The 20,174-nt window shown below is 43.6% G+C and overlaps 1 protein-coding gene across 3 annotated transcripts in view; it reads left to right on the top strand.

Annotated features, from left to right (window-relative positions):
* LOC142490359 (glutamate carboxypeptidase 2-like) overlaps positions 1-20,174 on the top strand; it is a 123,567-nt gene that overhangs the window by 26,324 nt on the left and 77,069 nt on the right. For all 3 annotated transcript variants that reach the window (XM_075592550.1, XM_075592546.1, XM_075592547.1), the window contains exons 4-7: positions 2,231-2,332; positions 3,223-3,348; positions 10,805-10,991; positions 11,636-11,729. In XM_075592550.1, the coding sequence (XP_075448665.1) occupies positions 2,231-2,332; positions 3,223-3,348; positions 10,805-10,991; positions 11,636-11,729 (509 nt within the window). The remainder of the gene's footprint in view (positions 1-2,230; positions 2,333-3,222; positions 3,349-10,804; positions 10,992-11,635; positions 11,730-20,174) is intronic.

Raw genomic sequence — 20,174 nt, 5'->3', positions numbered from 1 at the left:
TTTTGAAGTATCAGCGACCGGGTGCTGGAGCGCCCGGCAGGTATTATTATAGAGTGCACCAACACCGGTACCTACAGGCGCTGATCCCACCTTGGGGGGTGTGTTTCTTGGGGACACTAAAGGTTAAGTAACCAAGTGACTGGTCCAGTACATTGGACACGGTGTGGGGTGCACACGGTGGGGGGGAAGGGACACTTGCACAGTGGGTGCACTCTGAACTACTGGTATACAGCTATATCATTCTTATATGTGTATATGTCATTCAAGGTTATAACTGCCATAAGTGTGTATGTTCGCTAATGTTATTTCATGCATATGTGTTATTAGGCCCAACGTATATATATATAGTAAACTGTTACATATACTTGTGGTTTGTATTATTGTTCTTGTCCCGGGGAATCTCATATCTAAGGGATCCTGGGCAAGTGGAGGCGCTGCCATTTACTATTGTTGCCCCAGGCTCCCAGTTAGCGGAGGCTCAGATCTCGGTGAGCGAGCAGGTATATACAGCATCAGTAGCCTGTCTAGTCAACAGGAAAGAGGGTTACACATATATATATAGATATAGATATAGATATAGATATAGATATAGATATATAGATATAGATATAGATATAGATATATATATATAGATATATATATATAGATATATATATATAGATATATATATATATAGATATATATATATAATACTGAGTTAAGTTATGGTGAGTAAAAAAAGTGACAAAAACCCTCCACAGGAAAGCAAATATGCAAATATAGCTGTATGCTCATCTGCATGTCTTAGGCAGGTCTGCAACCCCACCTTTCCCCATTATCACCCAGCATACAGCACTTCCACTGCAGCAAGGGATTTTGGGAAATGACATGCAAATGAGCACACAGTGTCACTTTTTGCCTCAATAACCATTTTTAACATTTCCCAGAATCCCTTGCTGCAGTGGAAGTGCTGTATGCTGGGTGATAATGGGGAAAGGTGGGGTTGCAGACCTGCCTAAGACATGCAGATGAGCATACAGCTATATTTGCATATTTGCTTTCCTGTGGAGGGTTTTTGTCACTTTTTTTACTCACCATAACTTAACTCAGTATTATGGTTTAGCCTATCCCATAAGCCTCTCTTGCATTCCCAGTAAAATCAACCCCACACTGATGAGACCCATCAAGGTCGAAACAGCTGTCTGTGGGTGGTTTTCTGGGTATGCACCTTAACCCTGGCTGTGCTCAAAGCTGTGACCATGCAGCAAGCTTAAGCCTATAGGGAACCATGTTAAAAATGGTTATTGAGGCAAAAAGTGACACTGTGTGCTCACTTGCATGTCATTTCCCAGAATCCCTTGCTGCAGTGGAAGTGCTGTATGCTGGGTGATAATGGGGAAAGGTGGGGTTGCAGACCTGCCTAAGACATGCAGATGAGCATACAGCTATATTTGCATATATATATATATATATATATATATATATATATATATATATATATATATATATATATATATATATATATATATATATATATATATATATATATATATATATATATATATAGTTGGTCATATGTCGGTTTTAAAGCAGTATTCACAGCAAACTGGCAACTAAAAATTAGTTAAAATTAATTGTATAGGACACTGATGATTTGTGGGTTAACTGCCATAGGTGTTCAGTTCAAAGTCCAAAGAAGGTACAGTATCTGATAGATGGAAATGAAGCCGGCACTATGTGGATCATGATAAATGTACTTAACAATCAACATTTTAATTACATACAGTATTTGGATCTTTGGTTATTTGGACGTTTATAAAGACAATTAAGGTTCATGATAGGTTCAATGAAGGTGTAAATATGTGACCAAAACATTGATTGTTAATAAATAACCACATTGATCCTGATGCTGGTGAGTGCCAACCTTACTTTCTTCTATAAAAATAAAAAATTGGCACCTGTAATATTGGGTGTCAGAATGTATTTCAAAAGTTTAAATATCTGCTCATGACTGGCACCTGTTTAAAACGGTGGATTATTTGCACTGAATAATATGTCTCACTAGAATGTATTTTACTACATAATTAATTTCTAAGTTGTTTATTTCTTGGCTCATACTGCTTTACTCAACTTTTGTAGCAAGCGTAAATGCTACCATACACACTAGACACTGGTTTTAGTTAAAAAAATAAAATAAATGGAGATATAAAGCTTAATTATGAATTTTTCCCGTTGTCATTATTTTATTTAGGTTTACAATACCTCGTTGTCGGAACCGTCTCCACCAGGATATGAAAATATTACAGACATAGTCCCACCATATAACGCATATTCAGCACAAGGGATTCCTGAGGTAAACAAGGCGTAGAAACATTGTTAGGAAATGTTTTGACGCAACGTGTTAGACTACAGTTGTCTTGCATATTGCTTCAATATCAACCTTCACATGCTCTCTTCCTCTTTACTTCCTTCCTGTTCTCTTCATCTTCTTGACTTAAACACATTTTAATTAACTCTTTAATTTAATAGTCCCCTTCTCCAACAAATGACACACAGGACAACCAAAGGAAGTACGCAGTCTCAGCTTCATTTACCTATAAATACTATATACTGTAGCATCAAATATTAACAGAAAACCTGAGAACCAAGCCATATTGTCCTGTGCATCAGCATATAGCCATACATATTATATTTGGTTACCCCAACTTGAGCCCTCAATACTTAACTGCCACTCAAACCAGGTGACCCAAAAAAACCATCACCTTTAGAAGATCACTTCCATATATGAAGCCCCAGATGGATATGTTCCTTACCCACGTTTCCACTACATAAGGTCTGCTGACCTAATTAGCCTAATCGGCAAAATTCCTACCCCAAACAACATTTTCCCAAAACCACATATACCACATACTAGACTCCTTTCACCTTTTCTCATAGTCACAGTCATTTTTGTTTAACAGTATTCACCTTTTTAATCCGTACAATGTTTCCTATTCCACCACCAGCATTTTCCACCATTCTATTTCTCTTAACAGAACCACACGCCTTTATAGTGTTAAGAAGGCATGTAAAAGATGCATAGGAAGGACCTGATTGTGTAAATAATTGTATGAACATAAGATTTTTTTTTTAATGAAAGCAGTATATCATTTAGTTACACTGTTAAACATTAAATAATACTCACGGTGAAAAGAAACCCTTACATGATATAATTGTCTTTAAAGTTGCGGGTCTCTGTTTCAGGGAGAGCTTCTGTATGTGAATTATGCTCGAACAGAGGACTTTCACTACCTGGAACGGAATCTGAGCATCAACTGCACTGGGAAGATTGTCATTGCCAGATATGGAAGAATTTTCAGAGGAAATAAGGTAATATATACTGGGATATTCTTGTCTCCATTTGATGGTGAAATGGTTATAATACAGTCATTTTGAAACAAAAAAGGTCAGAACGTTTAGCATACTGTAGCAAATCAGATTGTTCACGTTATTAGATGTAGCACTATTTCCCTGTGAACACAGAAGCTACTACTGCTGTATGTACCTGGATGGCTTGAAGGAGCCTAAGCCTCCGCACTGAGAGTCTGGGGTGTATATATATATATATATATATATATATATATATATATATTCGCAATCTCGTGGTGCAACGCCTCCACCTGAGAGGGATCCCGACAGAGCGGGAGGGACCCCTCACAGGACACAACCTAATAACACATAATTGGTATGATAAAGTAAGAATAACCTTTACTCTACATATGTATCGCTTATACTCTTTAAGTTCCCAACAGTAAAACACTCCCACCTCAAGAAAGTGTAACCTCTTCCCACCACCGTGTCCACAGTATAACCCTTGTCCTATGGTCAGCGCTGCCACTATGTGTGAATACTCAGTTGGTGTACATGTGTAATGATACCTGCCCAGTGCGACGGCACCTGGGCGTTAAAAGATCTTCACAAAGGATCTGACTACCTCCTGGTCGACGTTCGGTTCCACCAGCGTGATGATCTGTCAGGGCAGTCCACCATGAGAATAGTCCCGCTCTCTCTGCGGAGTAGGCCTGATCCCAAGCCTCTTGGTGGAAAGCGCAGCGTCCGCTGTGTCCCTTACTGTACTGTGTATACACTAAGGGGCAGGGTCCCTAACCTAGGGCCTGTCCCTGAAGCACAACACAAACCACACAGTGTCTCAGGGCCTATCTGGGGCCTATCGGGGCTGCTGGCCTAATGCAGTGGGTCACAGACCGCTGCATTCACCTCCTACCCCTAGCTCTTCCTGGTTGCTGACTGACTAGTGTGGGCTCAGTGACAGCTTCCTATTTCCCATCCTAGGAGGATCCTAACACCCTATTGGTTCCCTGGCATCAGGTGGTCATCCTAAAGGTTCATGGGACTTGTAGTCCCTGCTTAGAGCCTTCTCCCATTGGCCCTGCTTCGCACACTTAACACTGCGCATGCGCGAGCTTCCTGTAATGGCCACTGCAACAAAACCTTACTGCGCATGCGCGCTCAATCTAAGATGGCGACGCCCTACTGAGGGACCCGCTGGTGCCCTCGGCGATGCGGTCGCCGCTACTGCCCGGCACCCATAGCACACTCTCCTGCTCGGCCCCCGCAACTGGACGCACTACCTGCCCGGGGATGAGTGGAGACGAGGGGGGAACCCAGCTACATAGATATATATGCACTTCCATTTCTACTGTTCAAACAGAATCAATTGGGACTCTTGTAACTTTTCTTACTGCTTTCTAAATTCGCACTGACCACAGTAGTACCGCTACAGGGAGGGTGCAAGGGTGCATTTGCACCCCCAAAGTATTGGTATGATGCTTACAGAGGCCCCACGCTCTTCCCAACAGCAATGAAACAGATTTATTTATTTATTTATACATACGTTTTACCAGGAAGTAATACATTGAGAGTTACCTCTCGTTTTCAAGTATGTCCTGGGCACAGAGTTATAATGACAAATACATGATTCCAAATACATAGTTACAATTAGTGAAAAGGGTTATACAGTACATTATATACAAGACATTGCACGCACAGTTAAAGATAATATATATTATAGGAGTATATAACCGTTACAGACCAGATTAAAATGTGAGACAGCTTTAGTTTTGAAAGAACTTAAACTGGTGGTGGATGTGAGAGTCTCTGGTAGGATGTTCCAGTTTTGGGGTGCACAGTAAGAAAAGGAGGAGCGGCCAGATACTTTGTCGAACCTTGGTACCATGAACAGTCTTTTGGAGTCACATCTCAGATGATAAGTGCTGCATGTGGTAGGGGAGAGGAGCTTGTTCAGATAGGCGGGCAGCTTGCCCAGAAAGTATTTGAAGGCAAGACAGGAGAGATGAACTTTGCGCCTAGACTCAATTGATGACCAAGCTAGTTCTTTGAGCATTTTGCAGTGATGTGTGTTGTAATTGCATTGGGGGACAAAGCGGCATATTGAGTTGTAGAGCAAGGGTGCGCAAACTTTTCTTGCTCGCCCCCCTGTCTGCTCTCCTCCATTGTCGTGCCCCCCCCCCCCACTTACCTCACTGAGGCGTCAAATTACGCAGCTGGGTGGTGTGACGTCACATGACCCCGCGGTGTCATTTGACGCCGCGTTGCCATGGTCACGCATTCTGAAGCCGGCTGAACCTTGATAAGTAGAGGTTGCAGAGGTCTTGCACGGGACCTCTGCAACCGCCCGTACCCCCAAAAAAATCTTATGCCCCCGCTCGAGGGAGCGCCCCTCAGTTTGCGCACCTCTGTTGTAGAGGGTATCAAGTTTGCCAAGGTGAGTTTGGGGTGCCGTGCCATATACTATGTCCCCATAGTCTATAATTGACATCAGCATCTGCTGTGTGATGCGCTTTCTGACCAGCAGACTTAGGGAGGATTTGTTCCTATATAGTACACCTAGTTTGGCATAGGTTTTAGATGTCAGGGTATCAATGGGCAACCCAAATGTTAAATGGGAGCCATACCATATGCCCAAATATTTTAAACTAGTAACAAGGGCTAGGATAGTAGTAGAGTTGGTTCTGATCTGTAGCTCCTTCATTGGAAGCTTTAGAAATTTAGCCTTGGTCCCAAATACCATTGTTAGTCTTATCTTGTCATTGTTTAGAAATAGTTTGTTTTGGGAAATCCAATTTTCAAGTCTAAAAACGTCAGATACGTGTCCAAGGTCAGAGAGGTTAGGACTGTGTGCATATAAGATTGTGTCATCCATATACATGTGTATTGAAGCTCCCTTACAAGCTGTAGGAAGATCATTAATGAACACTGAGAAGAGTAGGAGCTCCAGAACAGAGCCTTGCGGGACACCACAGGTGATATCCAAGGGTTTGGAGTTAGTGCCCGAGATAGACACATGTTGAGATCTATCTGATAGGTGGGAATGAAAGCAGTTTGAAGCATGCTTCCCTATTCCAGAGCACTGGAGTTTGTTTAGCAAGATAATATGATCAACAGTATCAAAAGCCTTTGCAAAATCTAGGAATATTGCACCAGTAAGTTGTTCCATTCCATACTGGATTTCATTGCAAGCTTTTAGGAGGGTAGTTACCGTGGAGTGTTTGGGGCGAAAGCCAGAATGGAATTGGCTAAGGAAATTTGTCTTGGTATACTGTAGTAATCACTTAATTGGGACTGAACACATTTTTCATGACTTTGGATAGTATTGGAAGAAGAGAGATTGGCCTGTAGTTTTAGACAGCGTTTTTGACCCCACTTTGACAACTCTGGCAGTTTTCCAGGTCTTAGGGATATGGCCTGAAGACAAGATAGAGTTGATTAGGGAAGCAAGTGGTTTGGCAATGGCTGGGGCATCATGTCGTAGGAACTTAGATTGCAGTGTCAGGTCCACATTGGCTGCTTAGTTTTAATTTGAGGAGTGCTTGTGTAATCTCCTCTTCAGATACTGGGAGAATTGAAAACTGTGGGCAGTGTTGGGAGAGGGTGAGGCTATAGAGCAGGGCTGCACAATATACGGCCCGCGGGCCGCATACGGCCCACGAGCCGCATGCGGCCCGCCGGGGCACCCTGTGCGGCCCGCGACGGACCCACCTAAACCCCCCCTTCTTCAACCCCCTTCCCTGGTTGGGAAAGAAGGACGTGCTCCAGTAGTGAGCGCTCTCCCCTAACCTCCCTCCTCCCTCCTCCAGCACTGGGACGCACTCTAGCAGTGTAGCGCGACCCGGAACTTCCGGGTCTGCTGCTAGAGTGCACATCCCTCGCGCTTCCCTCATGCTTCCCTGCCGCCGCCATCACCATCACCATGTAAGCATGGGGGTGGGGGGCTGCTGACATGGGAGGGGGGCTGCTGACTTGGGAGAGGGGCTGCTGACATGGGAGGGGGGCTGCTGACATGGGAGGGGGGTGGGGGCTGCTGACATGGGAGGGGGGTGGGTGGCTGCTGACATGGGAGGGGGGTGGGTGGCTGCTGACATGGGAGGGGGAGGGGGGCTCCTGACATGGGATGAGGGTGGGGGGCTGCTGACATGGGAGTGGGGTGAGGGGCTGCTGACATGGGTGGAGGGCTGCTGACATGGGAGGGGGTGGGGGGCTTCTGACATGGGTGGGGGACTGCTGACATGGGAGGGGGGTGGGGGCTGCTGACATGGCAGGTGGGTGGGGGGCTGCTGACTTGGGTGGGGGGCTGCTGACATGGGAGGGGGTGGGGGGCTGCTGACATGGAAGGGGGGTGAGGGGCTGCTGACATGGGAGGGGTTGGGGGGCTGCAGACATGGGAGGGGGGTGGGGGGCTGCAGACATGGGTGGGGGGCTGCTGACATGGGAGGGGGGAGGAGGGATGCTGACATGGGTGCGGGGCTGCTGACATGGGAGGGGATGGGGGGCTGCTGACATGGGAGGGGGTGGAGGCTGCTGACATATGGGGGGGCTGCTGAAATGGAATGGGCTGGGGGGCCTGCTGAAATGGAATGGGCTGGGGGGGCTGCTGATATGGGATGTGGGGGGCTACTGTGGGGGGCTGCTGAAATGAACTGGGGGCTGCTGAAATGGGCTGGGGGCTGCTGATATGGGCTGTGGGGGGCTACTGTGAGGGGCTGCTGAAATGAACTGGGGGCTGCTGATATGGGCTGTGGGGGGCTGCTAATATGGGTTGTGGGGGGCTGCTAATATGGGCTGTGGGGGGCTGCTGTTGGGGCTGCTGAAATGGGCTGTGGGGCCCGACTCTGTTTTCCTTGTGAGGGGGGAGAGTGGTGTGAGTTGCAGGGTGGGGGGAGAGTGGTGTGAGTTGCAGGGCGGGGGGAGAGTGATGTGAGTTGCAGGGGGAGGGAGTGATGTGAGATGCAGGAGAGAGAGTGATGTGAGGTGCAGGGGGGGAGAATGATGTGAGGTGCAGGGGGGTGGGATGTGTGTGGTGTGCAGGGGGTTATTGTGTGTTTTATGTGGAGGGGGAGTATTATGTGTGTGGGTGAGGGGGAGAGATGGGGGTATGAGAGATAGATGGGGAGTATCGCAAAGGTTGATAGTGAGGGGTTCTGGGGGAGATATGAGGATGATAATGAAGGGTGCTGGGGGAGAGATGATGATGATGATGATGATAGGTGCTGGAGGAGAGATGGTGATGATGATGATGATGATGATGATGATGATGATGATGATGATGATGATGATGATGATGATGATTTTACCCGTGCAGCCCAAATTTTTTTCCCTGGAGCAGTTCAGCCCTTCTCACTTTACGTGTTTTGCAGGCCTGCTATAGAGGTTCTCCCAGAATGAGGTTCACATATGTAGTTCAGGTTGCGTTTCACTAATAAATTAGTAGCACACCCCACAAAGTGTTCATTGAATGCAATTGCAATGTCAGTGGGATTTGTCAGGGTAATATCTTCCTTAATGGTATTACATGGTTGTTGATGGCTTGAAGGTTGGAATATACTGTTGATAAAATTCCAGAAGTTAGCTGGATTTGATGTATTCTGATGAATATTGTCAGCGTAATATTGTGTTTTTTCGTGCCTTGTTTGCCATTTGTGCACATATTCTGCAGGCATCTGTAGTTATTAAGATCCTTAGTAGGGCCAGTTACTTTGTAGCTTTTCCGCAAGGCATCACTAAGATGGTAGAGCGCTATAAGGTCAGTTGTAACCCATGGAAGGTGGGCCCCCCCGTACTCATATTCTGCGTAGTGGAGAATGGGTTTCACACAGTTTTAAGAACTCAGATTGGAAATAGTCGAGTGCGGAATCAGGGTCGGGGATTAAGTCAATTCTGTACAAAGTGCAGCTGATAAGATCAGCCAGAAACTGTTGTGGATTAAAAGTTTCTAAATGTTCTTGTGAGGAGAACTTTAGGGTTTGATTGGGATGATCTCATTTTCCTTACACAGTACACTATTGCATGGTCACTGACAATTTCAGGTAGGATGCCAGGGGATTGGATTCTGTTGGGACTAGAGGAGAGAGTCCAGTCTAGCAAGGAATGATTTCAGGTTTGTCTGTGTGGGTTGGGAAATTAGTTGCATTAAGTTACGTCACTTGAGTTGTATCTGGATTTTCTTGTTTTTAGGGTCGAGCCAATTGTAGTTGAAATCCCCAAGAACTAGCAGCTCACTCTTTTCGTTCTGAGAGGACATTAACCAAGAAACTGGGTGATAACAGTCAGGAATAGTAGTGGCCGGTAGATGCCAGCAATAAGAACAGGCTTAGAAATGGGGAGGCAGATTTTGCCAAGTAGGATTTCAAAAGGAGGGAGGGCTTGGGGGGCAATTTAGGAGCATACATTATAAGGTGTTTGCAATATAAAATAACAACCCTCCTCCTCTCTTTAACCTGTCTTTCCTAGAAATGGAGAATCCATGAATGGCGATAGTTGCATCAAGGGTTTTAGGAGTTAGCCTTGTTTCTGTGATAATGATGAGTTTGGATTTATGCATAAGGCACCATGGCCTTAGTTCTCCCAGTTTGGGCAGCAGGCTCCATATATTTAAATGGGTGACATATAGACCTTTTTGTAATTTAAAGGGGGTATTGCCAGGGGTATGGGATAGAGTTGAAAAGGGAGGGCCTGGGTTATGTTCAATATCACCCACTAAAGAGAGTAACAGTATAAATAGAAATGTGAGTATGTTGCAAGTTTTAAATTTGTGTTGTTTGCCATTGGGATGAGTAGTGTTGGGTGTGCTGGTTTTCAGAGTTCTTCACAACATTCAGTAGATAGTGCAAGGCTTTTGATTAATCCAGAGTGTATGGTGATATTGGGTGTGGACCAAGAGGGAGGGTTTTGTATTGGATAGAGAGAGTAACATTTCCATGAGGCCACAAGAAAGAACAGAGTTGAGATAACTAGCATGTTCATTATCACAGAGGTAGGTAATGTTGCATAAAGTTGCAACATGTTGCATGATTGCCTTCATGCAGATGTGGATCAACAAGGGCTAGAGATGAGATCACTATCTGTACCGTGTTAGTCGAGCTTAATAATCAAAACAAATACTCAATACCGTTATGTGGCTAACTAAATGCTTTTATTTGTGCGAGCTTTCGAGATACACTGATCTCTTCTTCGGGCGATCAGTGTATCTCGAAAGCTCGCACAAATAAAAGCATTTCGTTAGCCACATAACGGTATCAGGTATTTGTTTTTGATTATATACATACTGTACATGCATACATGCATACACACATTGTGTTCAGGAAAAAAGTCCCTCTTATTTTTCTTCATATCTTGCACAAAAATCACTACATTTTTATGAAAATACTATCTTTGCACAAATCTGCCCTGTGCTTATTTTTCATTCCCCATTATACTGAACATGTAGAGATTTATGAATATACTGTATAACAGCAATATTACTTATCAGGTTAACAATGCGCAAAAAGCTGGTGCCAAAGGAATTATCCTGTATTCGGATCCAGCTGATTACTGTGCTCCTGGTGTGAAGCCCTATCCCGATGGTTGGAACCTCCCGGGTGGTGGAGTCCAGCGTGGAAATGTCCTTAATCTCAATGGTGCAGGAGACCCTCTAACTCCAGGTTATCCAGCGAAAGGTGAGTTTCATGCTGAAGAATAAATCTGCATGATTATTTCAGTAAGGCTTCTTAAATTACTATGTGGGTCCTCTATTTACTATATCTATTGAGTATCTGAGTTTGGTTTATTTAAAAAATAAATAAACCAAGACCAAATTTAAATAAATAAATCCTACAGTAAATTATTTTTATTGAATTTCCCATAGATTGGATATTATATTCAGCATAAACCTCAAACCATTATTTTATTTTCGTTATATGATGATATGATTATGTGAATGTTATACGCATTGTGACTCACATGCCATTATAATCCTAAAATACACATGTGCATAACTTTTAAAGGAAATAAAACGGAAGTACTACTACTATAATTATACATTGAAAAATGTAAAATGTAAACATATTAAGATCTTAAAAAAATGGAAAATACATTTTTTATTATTATTATTATTATTATTATTATTATTATTATTATTATTATTATCCCCTTTGGTCTCAATGGTATTTCTTCTCTCTAATCTAATAATGTTTGGGTCTGTTGATGCAAAAAACTGCCCAATTTTTTTAGACACATCATAAGAGGTCCTAGATTGATGTGTCACCTTTTTTCTGATGCTTACGTACAATAAAATAATATAATGGTGACTGTGTTTTCTCAGAATACACATATCGATATGCCCTGCAGGATGGTGTAGGACTCCCTAAGATTCCAGTCCATCCCATTGGTTATCACGATGCTGAGATTTTGCTATGGTAAGCAGAAATATTTCCAAAATATGTTTCAATTAGAGATGTATCAAAGCTGCTAAAACAATAAACATATTAAAAACGACACCAAAGCTTCCACATTGGACTGCTTGAGCCTTAACGGATACGGATTTTGTTCCTTATTTTGAATATTACAGTAATTTGCAACATTTTAACATTTCATAAAGTACTTTGCAATAAAGACGTCCTCCTTGACGACAAACAACCCTTCTGGAAGTTTGATGATTAGGATAATCCTTGACTGTAATTGTCCTTAAATGCTCAAGGAATTAGCAGCTATTACTGCTTCTAAGGCTGCATTTATAGTAGGCGTGTGATGGAGTGCATGGCATCACGCGCACCTGTCACCAAGAGCAATGCGTGCACTTTAGATGGAGGCGTGGCGGACGCGTCACCAGGCTGGTTCGTCCTCATTGGCTGAACCGCTCACGTGACGTGGCCGTCGCGCGAAAGTACAAAATAAATTGTCTTTTTAAGAATATGCCACACGGTCGCTCTTCATTGTGCTCGCGTGCACTATGGCCGGCCCGATAGAGCTGCTGCACTTTGTTCATACAGTGTGCGAAATTGCACGCACCGCCACGCTCACTATAATCGCGGTCTTAGATGTAGCTGTAAAATAGACACAGAAACGCACACATAGCACAATAACATTCAAACACCTTAAAATCCTATTGGCTCTTACTGGAATTTGCTCACACTAAGATAATGTTGATGGAGGAACATTTAAGACTTGAATATAGGTGATAGCAATTGCTACAGTGCTTCAATGGTAACTCCGTGATCAACTTAAAGAAGGTAAAAAAATGCAATAGAGTAACTTTAAAAACACAGTTTAGTAAGCATGTCCAGCCAATTACACACTTACAGTTTGGCTGGGTAATGCGTCCCCGTATAAATTGCCGTCCGCTGCCTGCGCAGGCACTCAAGACTGGCATCAATGTCAGTGTCCTATTAAGACCAGGATGATACCTCTGGTCACACTCACACTTGCTCCAGAACCTAAACGTCTCTCATGGCTCTCATGGATGATGTCACTGGCTTGTTACAGCTTCCAAATTTGTTTACGTCTGTGCATTGCTCAGTAGATTAGCTCCACCCTACGCATTTCGTGACCTCTCAGGGTCACTTCCTTAGGGGTTTTAGCTACTCACAGTGCAGTCCAGATTTAAATAGTCCCTCTTCGCTAATTGACTATAGCTGCAAAACACAAACTGAACTACAAAATATCTTGGCAAAACACAGGATACTAAAAAACATGCTATGACATTTAGAAATAATATCTACATAACATGCTTATATAAAAAAAATCATAAAATATAATGCATGTGTAACAGGGGATTTATCCCTGTTCAGGAAATGTGCCTTTAATCCAGCAGTGTGGTGGTTAACTCCTGGTAGTCAATTAACCTACACCACCTGGTGGATTAGGTTTGGTAGAAAAGCCTGCCTTTGAGACAGGAAGTGAGAGATTGTTCCTGAGTTTCACAAGTTGTAGCACTGACCATAGGGACAGACGTCTTGAGCCTACCATAAGAGGCTGCCAGCAAGACACAGGGGAAAGTGCTTCTAAACCTGGATCCTGACATTTGCCTTATCGCCCAAAGCTGTGGACACCACAAGAACAAAGAATCCTTCCCCTACAAGAAACAGATACGTCTTTCCTTTCTAAGACTTTTTGTATATCTGCACATATCAAGATATATGTTTGGGGCTGGGAGACATGCTAATCTAAAGGGAGTTGTGGACTGCATAGGTTCCACTAGAAATACTGCCAAGTGGAACAGAAGCTTTGTTTGACCCCTTATTTGAATATGTTTGGATGATTTTCTTATGTTAAAGAAACAGGCGCAATAAAAGCCTTATTTAATTTCACCTTAAAAAGTCTCCATTGCATAACTCTGCGCACGTCCTCCTACATATGGTGACAGAATTGGGACTGAGGTGGCCCTAGAAGTTAAAAGGGGCCCCAGAGATTGCCTGTGAATTTTTTTTGTGGTTTTTGCCTACAAACAGTCTGAGCAACATAAACAAAGAATCACATGCAGCAGAGACCAGAATTAAAGTGATACACATCCAGGCAGGAAATCTATACTGCACTGAAACCCACAAAACCACAGATGGACTATTTTCCCCGATTCCAAGAGGAGAGAGAGAGACTGTGCAGGTAAACATTATTTGCCTATCACAATAAAGTGTAATATGGTCATTGAAATAGGGGTTTTGCCTTCCAGCCGTAGTCAGGGCTCAAGAAGTAAGTTAGCCCTTAAAAGGGATAGGCGTTTGTTGTTTTCAAATGTTTCGCTGAAGCAATGAATACAGATGGTGACACACGAGTGGTACTGATTCTGCAAGTAAAGGCTGCCACACCGCATAGGACTACCAGCTGTGAATGGAGTATATGCAGAAAAGTGTGAAAATTGATGCAAGACTGTGCTGAAGCAGGGGAATTTTCAGTAAACAAGTGCTGAGGGTAAAATTGCCCAACTGGGGAAAAAGGAATTGCTGAGCTGTGTAAAAGGTATCCCAAAGCCAATTGCTGAGTGTTGAATCGCCCTGCCGGGTGTAAAAGAAATATTCCACTGCAAAGAATATATTTTTTTTTCTGCAAGTAAAGTCTGTCTATGTATCTTGGGAGTAAAACAGGCACACAAAGTGTGAAGAGTGAATGCCATAATACCCAAAGTTGAAACTGAAAATTACTGAACTCAAGCAGAAAACCACATTATTTGGCTGAAGCGGAGGAATTGTACCTAGCAAGTAAATGGTGTAAAGCAAACAGAAGTTTTTACCTAGCAACTGCACATCCAGTATACCTAATGAGAGAGAATGCGTGCACAGCACTGCTGATATTGTAAAACTTACCCAAGGAAAGAAAAACAAAAAAAAAAAAGTCTACAGAGATGCCTGTGAGAGCTACGACCTCTACAAGCAAAATATGCCCACCTGTAGGACTACCACAATTGGGGGTTCTAGCAAATACAGTGGCAACAGCTGCAATAGCGCCTCCTGAGGTCAGGAAGAAAATTACACCTGATAGCCCCAAAACGGAGGACAAGATGCAGCGTTCCTGTAATGAACCCTACCCCACGGAAGAGTGGCCCTTCCAGTACAAAAAAGAGGAAGACATCACTTACGGGGAACCCGAACCGAGTCACACCCACAAAACACCCCAAGAATGGTGAGGGTGCCTGAACTCGGCACGTACCGAAAAGACTGCTCCCTATGATGTCGAAGATGATCGGCAGAAGAAAGAGCAGGAGCATCAGATCACCAAATATTTCTGTCAGCTAAAGCAACTGCAAGAAAAGCCTGGCGTATATAATGAAGCTGCTGAAGTATCAAATAAAGAAGGAGACCCCAGAATTCCTGATGGGATGGAGTCATCCAAAACAAAAAGGCGGGAAAAGAAAAAGAAAAACGGTTCTTCACTTACCTTGGACGGAACAGACACATCTGCAGATCCTGTGAAGAAAAAGGGGGACCGAGATGCCCTGTAGCCTAGAGGAAATAGAGAATTCATCCCACGGATAACCGAATATCCAGAGGGCCCAAGGCAGAAGTCGTGTACCCCAAAGAAGTGTCTGTCCGGTGCCAACAGTGAGGAACCCTCAACCAACCATCCCAGGGAAGTGGAGCCAGAACCACTGAGTGTCGATCCCTTGACCAGCCCTGAAGATGCCCTGAAAAATGCCAGGCATGACTGTGATTTGCTCCGTGAACAATTGAAACAAAAGAAAGATGATTACGCAGAGCTACTGAAAAATAAAGTGAAGCTACAGGAATATGTGCTCGCAATGTACTCTGCGGCCAGGACAGAATTGGACGATCTCAAGACTGAGCTAGATACTGCAAATGCTACTATTACCGCCATGGATGAAAAGCAGAGCCAATCTGATAAAATGATGGCTAAGCTGAAGCGGAAGTATGAGGAGGCACTGAAGGAGATGACAGTCTTTCAGCAAGAGGTTCACACTCTTCGCGTAGAGCTGAATGCCTCACAACAGGAGGTCAACAGTGTCCGGACAGAGGTGGACGTATCTCAGAAAGAGGTTCATACACTCTGCAGAGCACTGGATGCCTCACATCATGAGACTAACAGCTGCCGCACAGCACTGGAAGTCTCCAGAAAGGAACTTCACAGTCTCACTAGGAGCTGGACATTGCAAAGAAAACTATCCTCCATCTTAACTTAGATCTCAAAGTCTCTCAGATGGAGCTTCAGAACCTAAACCTGGAGATGGAAGTCTCATGCCAGGAGACTGCCCGCCTCCAAGCTGATGTGCAAAAATGGAAGGTGGACTTCAAGGAGGCCCTGAATAGTACAGAAACTGAAAAAGGAGAAAATTTAAGATTAGAAAGAGAAAACTTAAAACTGAAAGAAGAAAATTCTCATTTGACAGACGTCAAGGAAAAGAATTAAAAACTGCACGAGCTTAAAGAAATAAATAGACTTTTGGAAGATGAGAAGTTTGAAGCAGAGCACCGACTGTAGAACCAACTGCAAGGTCTGCGTACGCACCTCCAGAAGGCAGAGGAGAAGCAGCAAAATCTGAAGGAAGACAATCTGCAGGCCGCTAAAGAAGTACAAGTGTTGCAGGAATGTCTGATTACCCAGTATGTCCCTGCAAAGCAGCATGAGAAACTGAAGGCTACCCTGAGCATCACCAAAGCATCGCTAGAGGCCAAGCTTAGAACCCAGATGACTCGGCACAAAAGGGAGCACAAGAAGGTCCAGAAACTGAGACAAGTAACTGTGGCCCGAGCAAAGAAATTCACAGTGCTTCACAATACAATGAAAATGTGGAAGCAAGCTCACAGAAAGCAAAGTGTGCAGATAAATTCCCTGAGAAGAGACATGCAAGACGCACTCAAAAAACAGGGATCTCATTTCGGATGAGATTACAGTTCTACAAGGACAAGTATTGACCCTGACTAAGCGTCAGTATCCCACAGCCACAAAAACCCATGAAGACAAGGGTACAGTGAGAGCTGGGAATAACGCTCGTCTGAAAAACAAGGTTGCAAAATTTGAACCACCTAAACAAGCACTAGCAAAACCTTCAGCCGCCCAACAGGCAACAAAAAAAGGTACACGTGCTGAATCAAAACCAGAAGAATCCTTAGCTGATAAAGCTGAAAAGATGGGACATTCTCTGGAAGTGGATGTGGAATTGCAACTAAATCCCAAAGAAGCTGAACTAGCAACTCCATTGAGTGGAAAAAGTGCAGAGAGACAGCTTCAAAAGCGGAAAACTCAAAGGGCTGTTTTTAAACGCTCTGTAACTGTTGCCATACAGTCTGCCTACAATAAGAAGAGCACCCGACGCGAGGGAAATCTCATGACTGCGCACACAGTAAAAAGACTATACCTGGAAAAAGTCCTCCTCGAGCGACTGAGGAGTGCTGATCTCAAGCACCTTTGGGAGGAGACACGAAAAAACTGGAGAAAGGGCTTCAATCCCAGTGGGACTGAGGGTTCTCTTTCTCCATCCACTCTCATTCAAGTAACAGAGATGTCTCGAATGAGAGTGTAAGGATGGGCTTTGGCCGTGGCAAGCCCGAGCTTCCCACAAACAGGGAAGGTATGTAACAGGGGATTTATCCCTGTTCAGGAAATGTGCCTTTAATCCAGCAGTGTGGTGGTTAACTCCTGGTAGTCAATTAACCAACACCACCTGGTGGATTAGGTTTGTTAGGAAAGCCTGCCTTTGAGACAGGAAGTGTCAGGAATTGTTCCTGAGTTTCACAAGTTGTGGGACTGACCAAAGGGACAGACGTCTTGAGCCTACCAGAAGAGGCTGCCAGCAAGACGCAGGGGAAAGTACTTCTAAACCTGGATCCTGACATTGCCTTATCGCCCAAAGGTGTGGACACCAGAAGAACAAAGAAGCCTTCCCCTACAAGAAACAGATACGTCTTTCCTTTCTAAAACTTTTTGTATATCTGCACATATCAAGATATATGTTTGGGGCTGGGAGACATGCTAATCTAAAGGGAGTTGTGGACTGCATAGGTTCCACTAGAAATACTGCCAAGTGGAACAGAAGCTTTGTTTGACCCCTTATTTGAATATGTTTGGATGATTTTCTTATGTTAAAGAAACAGGAGCAATAAAAGCCTTATTTAATTTCACCTTAAAAAGTCTCCATTGCATACATCTGCGCACGTCCTCCTACACCATGATAATAAATTATAATAAAAAATATGTATTTAACAGAAAACTGAAAAAAGACAAAAAAAATACATAGAAAAAAAGGATCATATGAATTACTCCAAAAATACAGCATGTCCTACAAATCCCCCAAAATAAAAGTCTATATTAAGTCCATTTGGGGTAAGTATCTTAAGGTTATAGATCCAATAACTCATTTTTTGTGATCTGATTTAACTTATTGCGCCCTCTCCAATTAGGTTTAGGGCAATAAATTCCAGCCCATGTTTAAGTTTGAAATGATTGGAAACACTGGGGGTAAGAGAAGGGGGGGGATAAGACCCCTCTTGATGTTATAGGAGTGTTCTGTTAACCATCTCTTAAGGGGTCTACCTATTCTCCCTACATATTGGGGGTCTCATGGGCACGCCAGCAAGTTCACAATGTAACTGCTCCTGCAGTTCATAAATGTATCCATTTTGCACACTTTTTTTTGGTAACAATAGACCTAAAAGTGTGACATTTGGAACTGTACTGGGATCCCAATGAGGGATTCTGCTCCTTAGCAGATGGACTGTTCTCTGGTAAGAATTATCAGTGTTATAATAAGATTAGCACTGTTTTTGTGCACAGTGTTTGCATTTCTTTTTCTTTACATTCTAATATTTCAGACCAATCAAACAGTTAAAACAAAAGGATAGTAGAAGGTCCTTTAACAGTATAGTTCTTGGGCTATTTTAGGAAAGCTAACAGTAATAAAAATGGGTGCCATCCTTTCATGGGAACATTATAAGCTTCCTGCAGAAAAGTCCTGTTTTGCAGGTACCTCAGTTTCATTTGAAGGGTAATTATGGAACTAACTTTCTATTGTTTATACCAAAATAAGTGTAGAATTTGTGACAAAATATATACAGCTCCAGAGACCTCCCGGTGAAAGATATAAAGGCTTTAATCTCCCTGACCAGAACACTTATCTGTGAAAACATTATGGCTGCCTCACTCTGGCTACCCATAGAAAGCGATGACATCATCAGAAAATGACATTGTGACTATCCGTGGCTTTATTTTGTGAGCTTATCCACCATATTTATACACGTAAATAACAAACTCCAATATCAGTTGATCACCGGAGCTGTAAGCATTGTAGTTAACCCATTTGCTTCTAAAGAGACCTGTAATGCATTATTGTGTTACTGATTCCTCTGGCAGCAGAAGGGTTATACCAGAATGGTACATTTGGCCATGACCAAACCACTGCAAGTGCTCCACCGCCACACATGTCGCTGCCTGGAGAAGACCATGCCGGGATACCTTGCCGCTTGCGATCTCGATGACGCCATCTTTAAGTGTCCGACGCTGCTCCAAGGACATTTCAAGATATCCCACGCACCCACCGCTGTCCTTGTAGCGGCTCGGGACATTTAAAGATGACATCATCATGTAACGATGCTCGACTCAAACAGGAAGCGTCCTGCAGGGCTGAGTTAGGAGTGTGAAAGAACCGACCTGAGCCGAGGGACAGAGTCCTGAAAGAGTAGTCAGACATAGGCAGAAGGTCAGGGCTGGTGGTCGAGATAGGTGAAAGACAGGGATGGTTGTGGTACGTAGCCGGGTCTGGTAATGAGAAAGACAATCGAAAAGGGCGTTGTTTGTACACAGCATAAACTGAAAACTTTGCTCGGCAGCTTCCTGCTTACAAGGCTGTCCTTTTAAAGAAAGTTGCCAGGAGCAGCAATTGAGAATCCTGCCACAGAGGGCGAGCTAGAGCAAAATCCTGGAGCGGTCTCTGAAAACCCGAGATGGATTTTTCAAAACCTCATACATCGTGATCACGAGCTGCAAGGTTTCCCGGTGGTGAGCTCTCCTGGTTTGACCGCAGCCAAACACCCTAAACTGCTTGAGAAAGCGTTCATGGAACAGGGATATTCCCCCAGTGAAGTTAACAGAATTATGGAAAATGCTACAAATGTTTCAAGGCCCCAACTGTTGCAATAAAATGAGAAAACAAATTAGTTGCATGCATCTAGCTGTTACCTATCATTCCGCCTTACAACCCCTTAAAGGCATCATTAAAGAACCCCAGTCAAAGCTCTGTGAAGACAACAGCATCGAATAAATACTCCCTACACAACCACTACTGTCATTCAAACAACCCCAAACCTTTCTAATTTCATTATTTGGAACGCACGCTCTGTACAAAGAAAACCTGTAGAAACATATCCACAGAAGACTCCATCTATACACCTCAAAACAAGTCATTTAAAATCCAAGGGACA

This window comes from Ascaphus truei, chromosome 3 (genome assembly GCF_040206685.1).
Source record: "Ascaphus truei isolate aAscTru1 chromosome 3, aAscTru1.hap1, whole genome shotgun sequence".
Lineage (NCBI taxonomy): Eukaryota > Metazoa > Chordata > Amphibia > Anura > Ascaphidae > Ascaphus > Ascaphus truei.
This window is presented reverse-complemented; position numbering and strand designations above follow the sequence as displayed.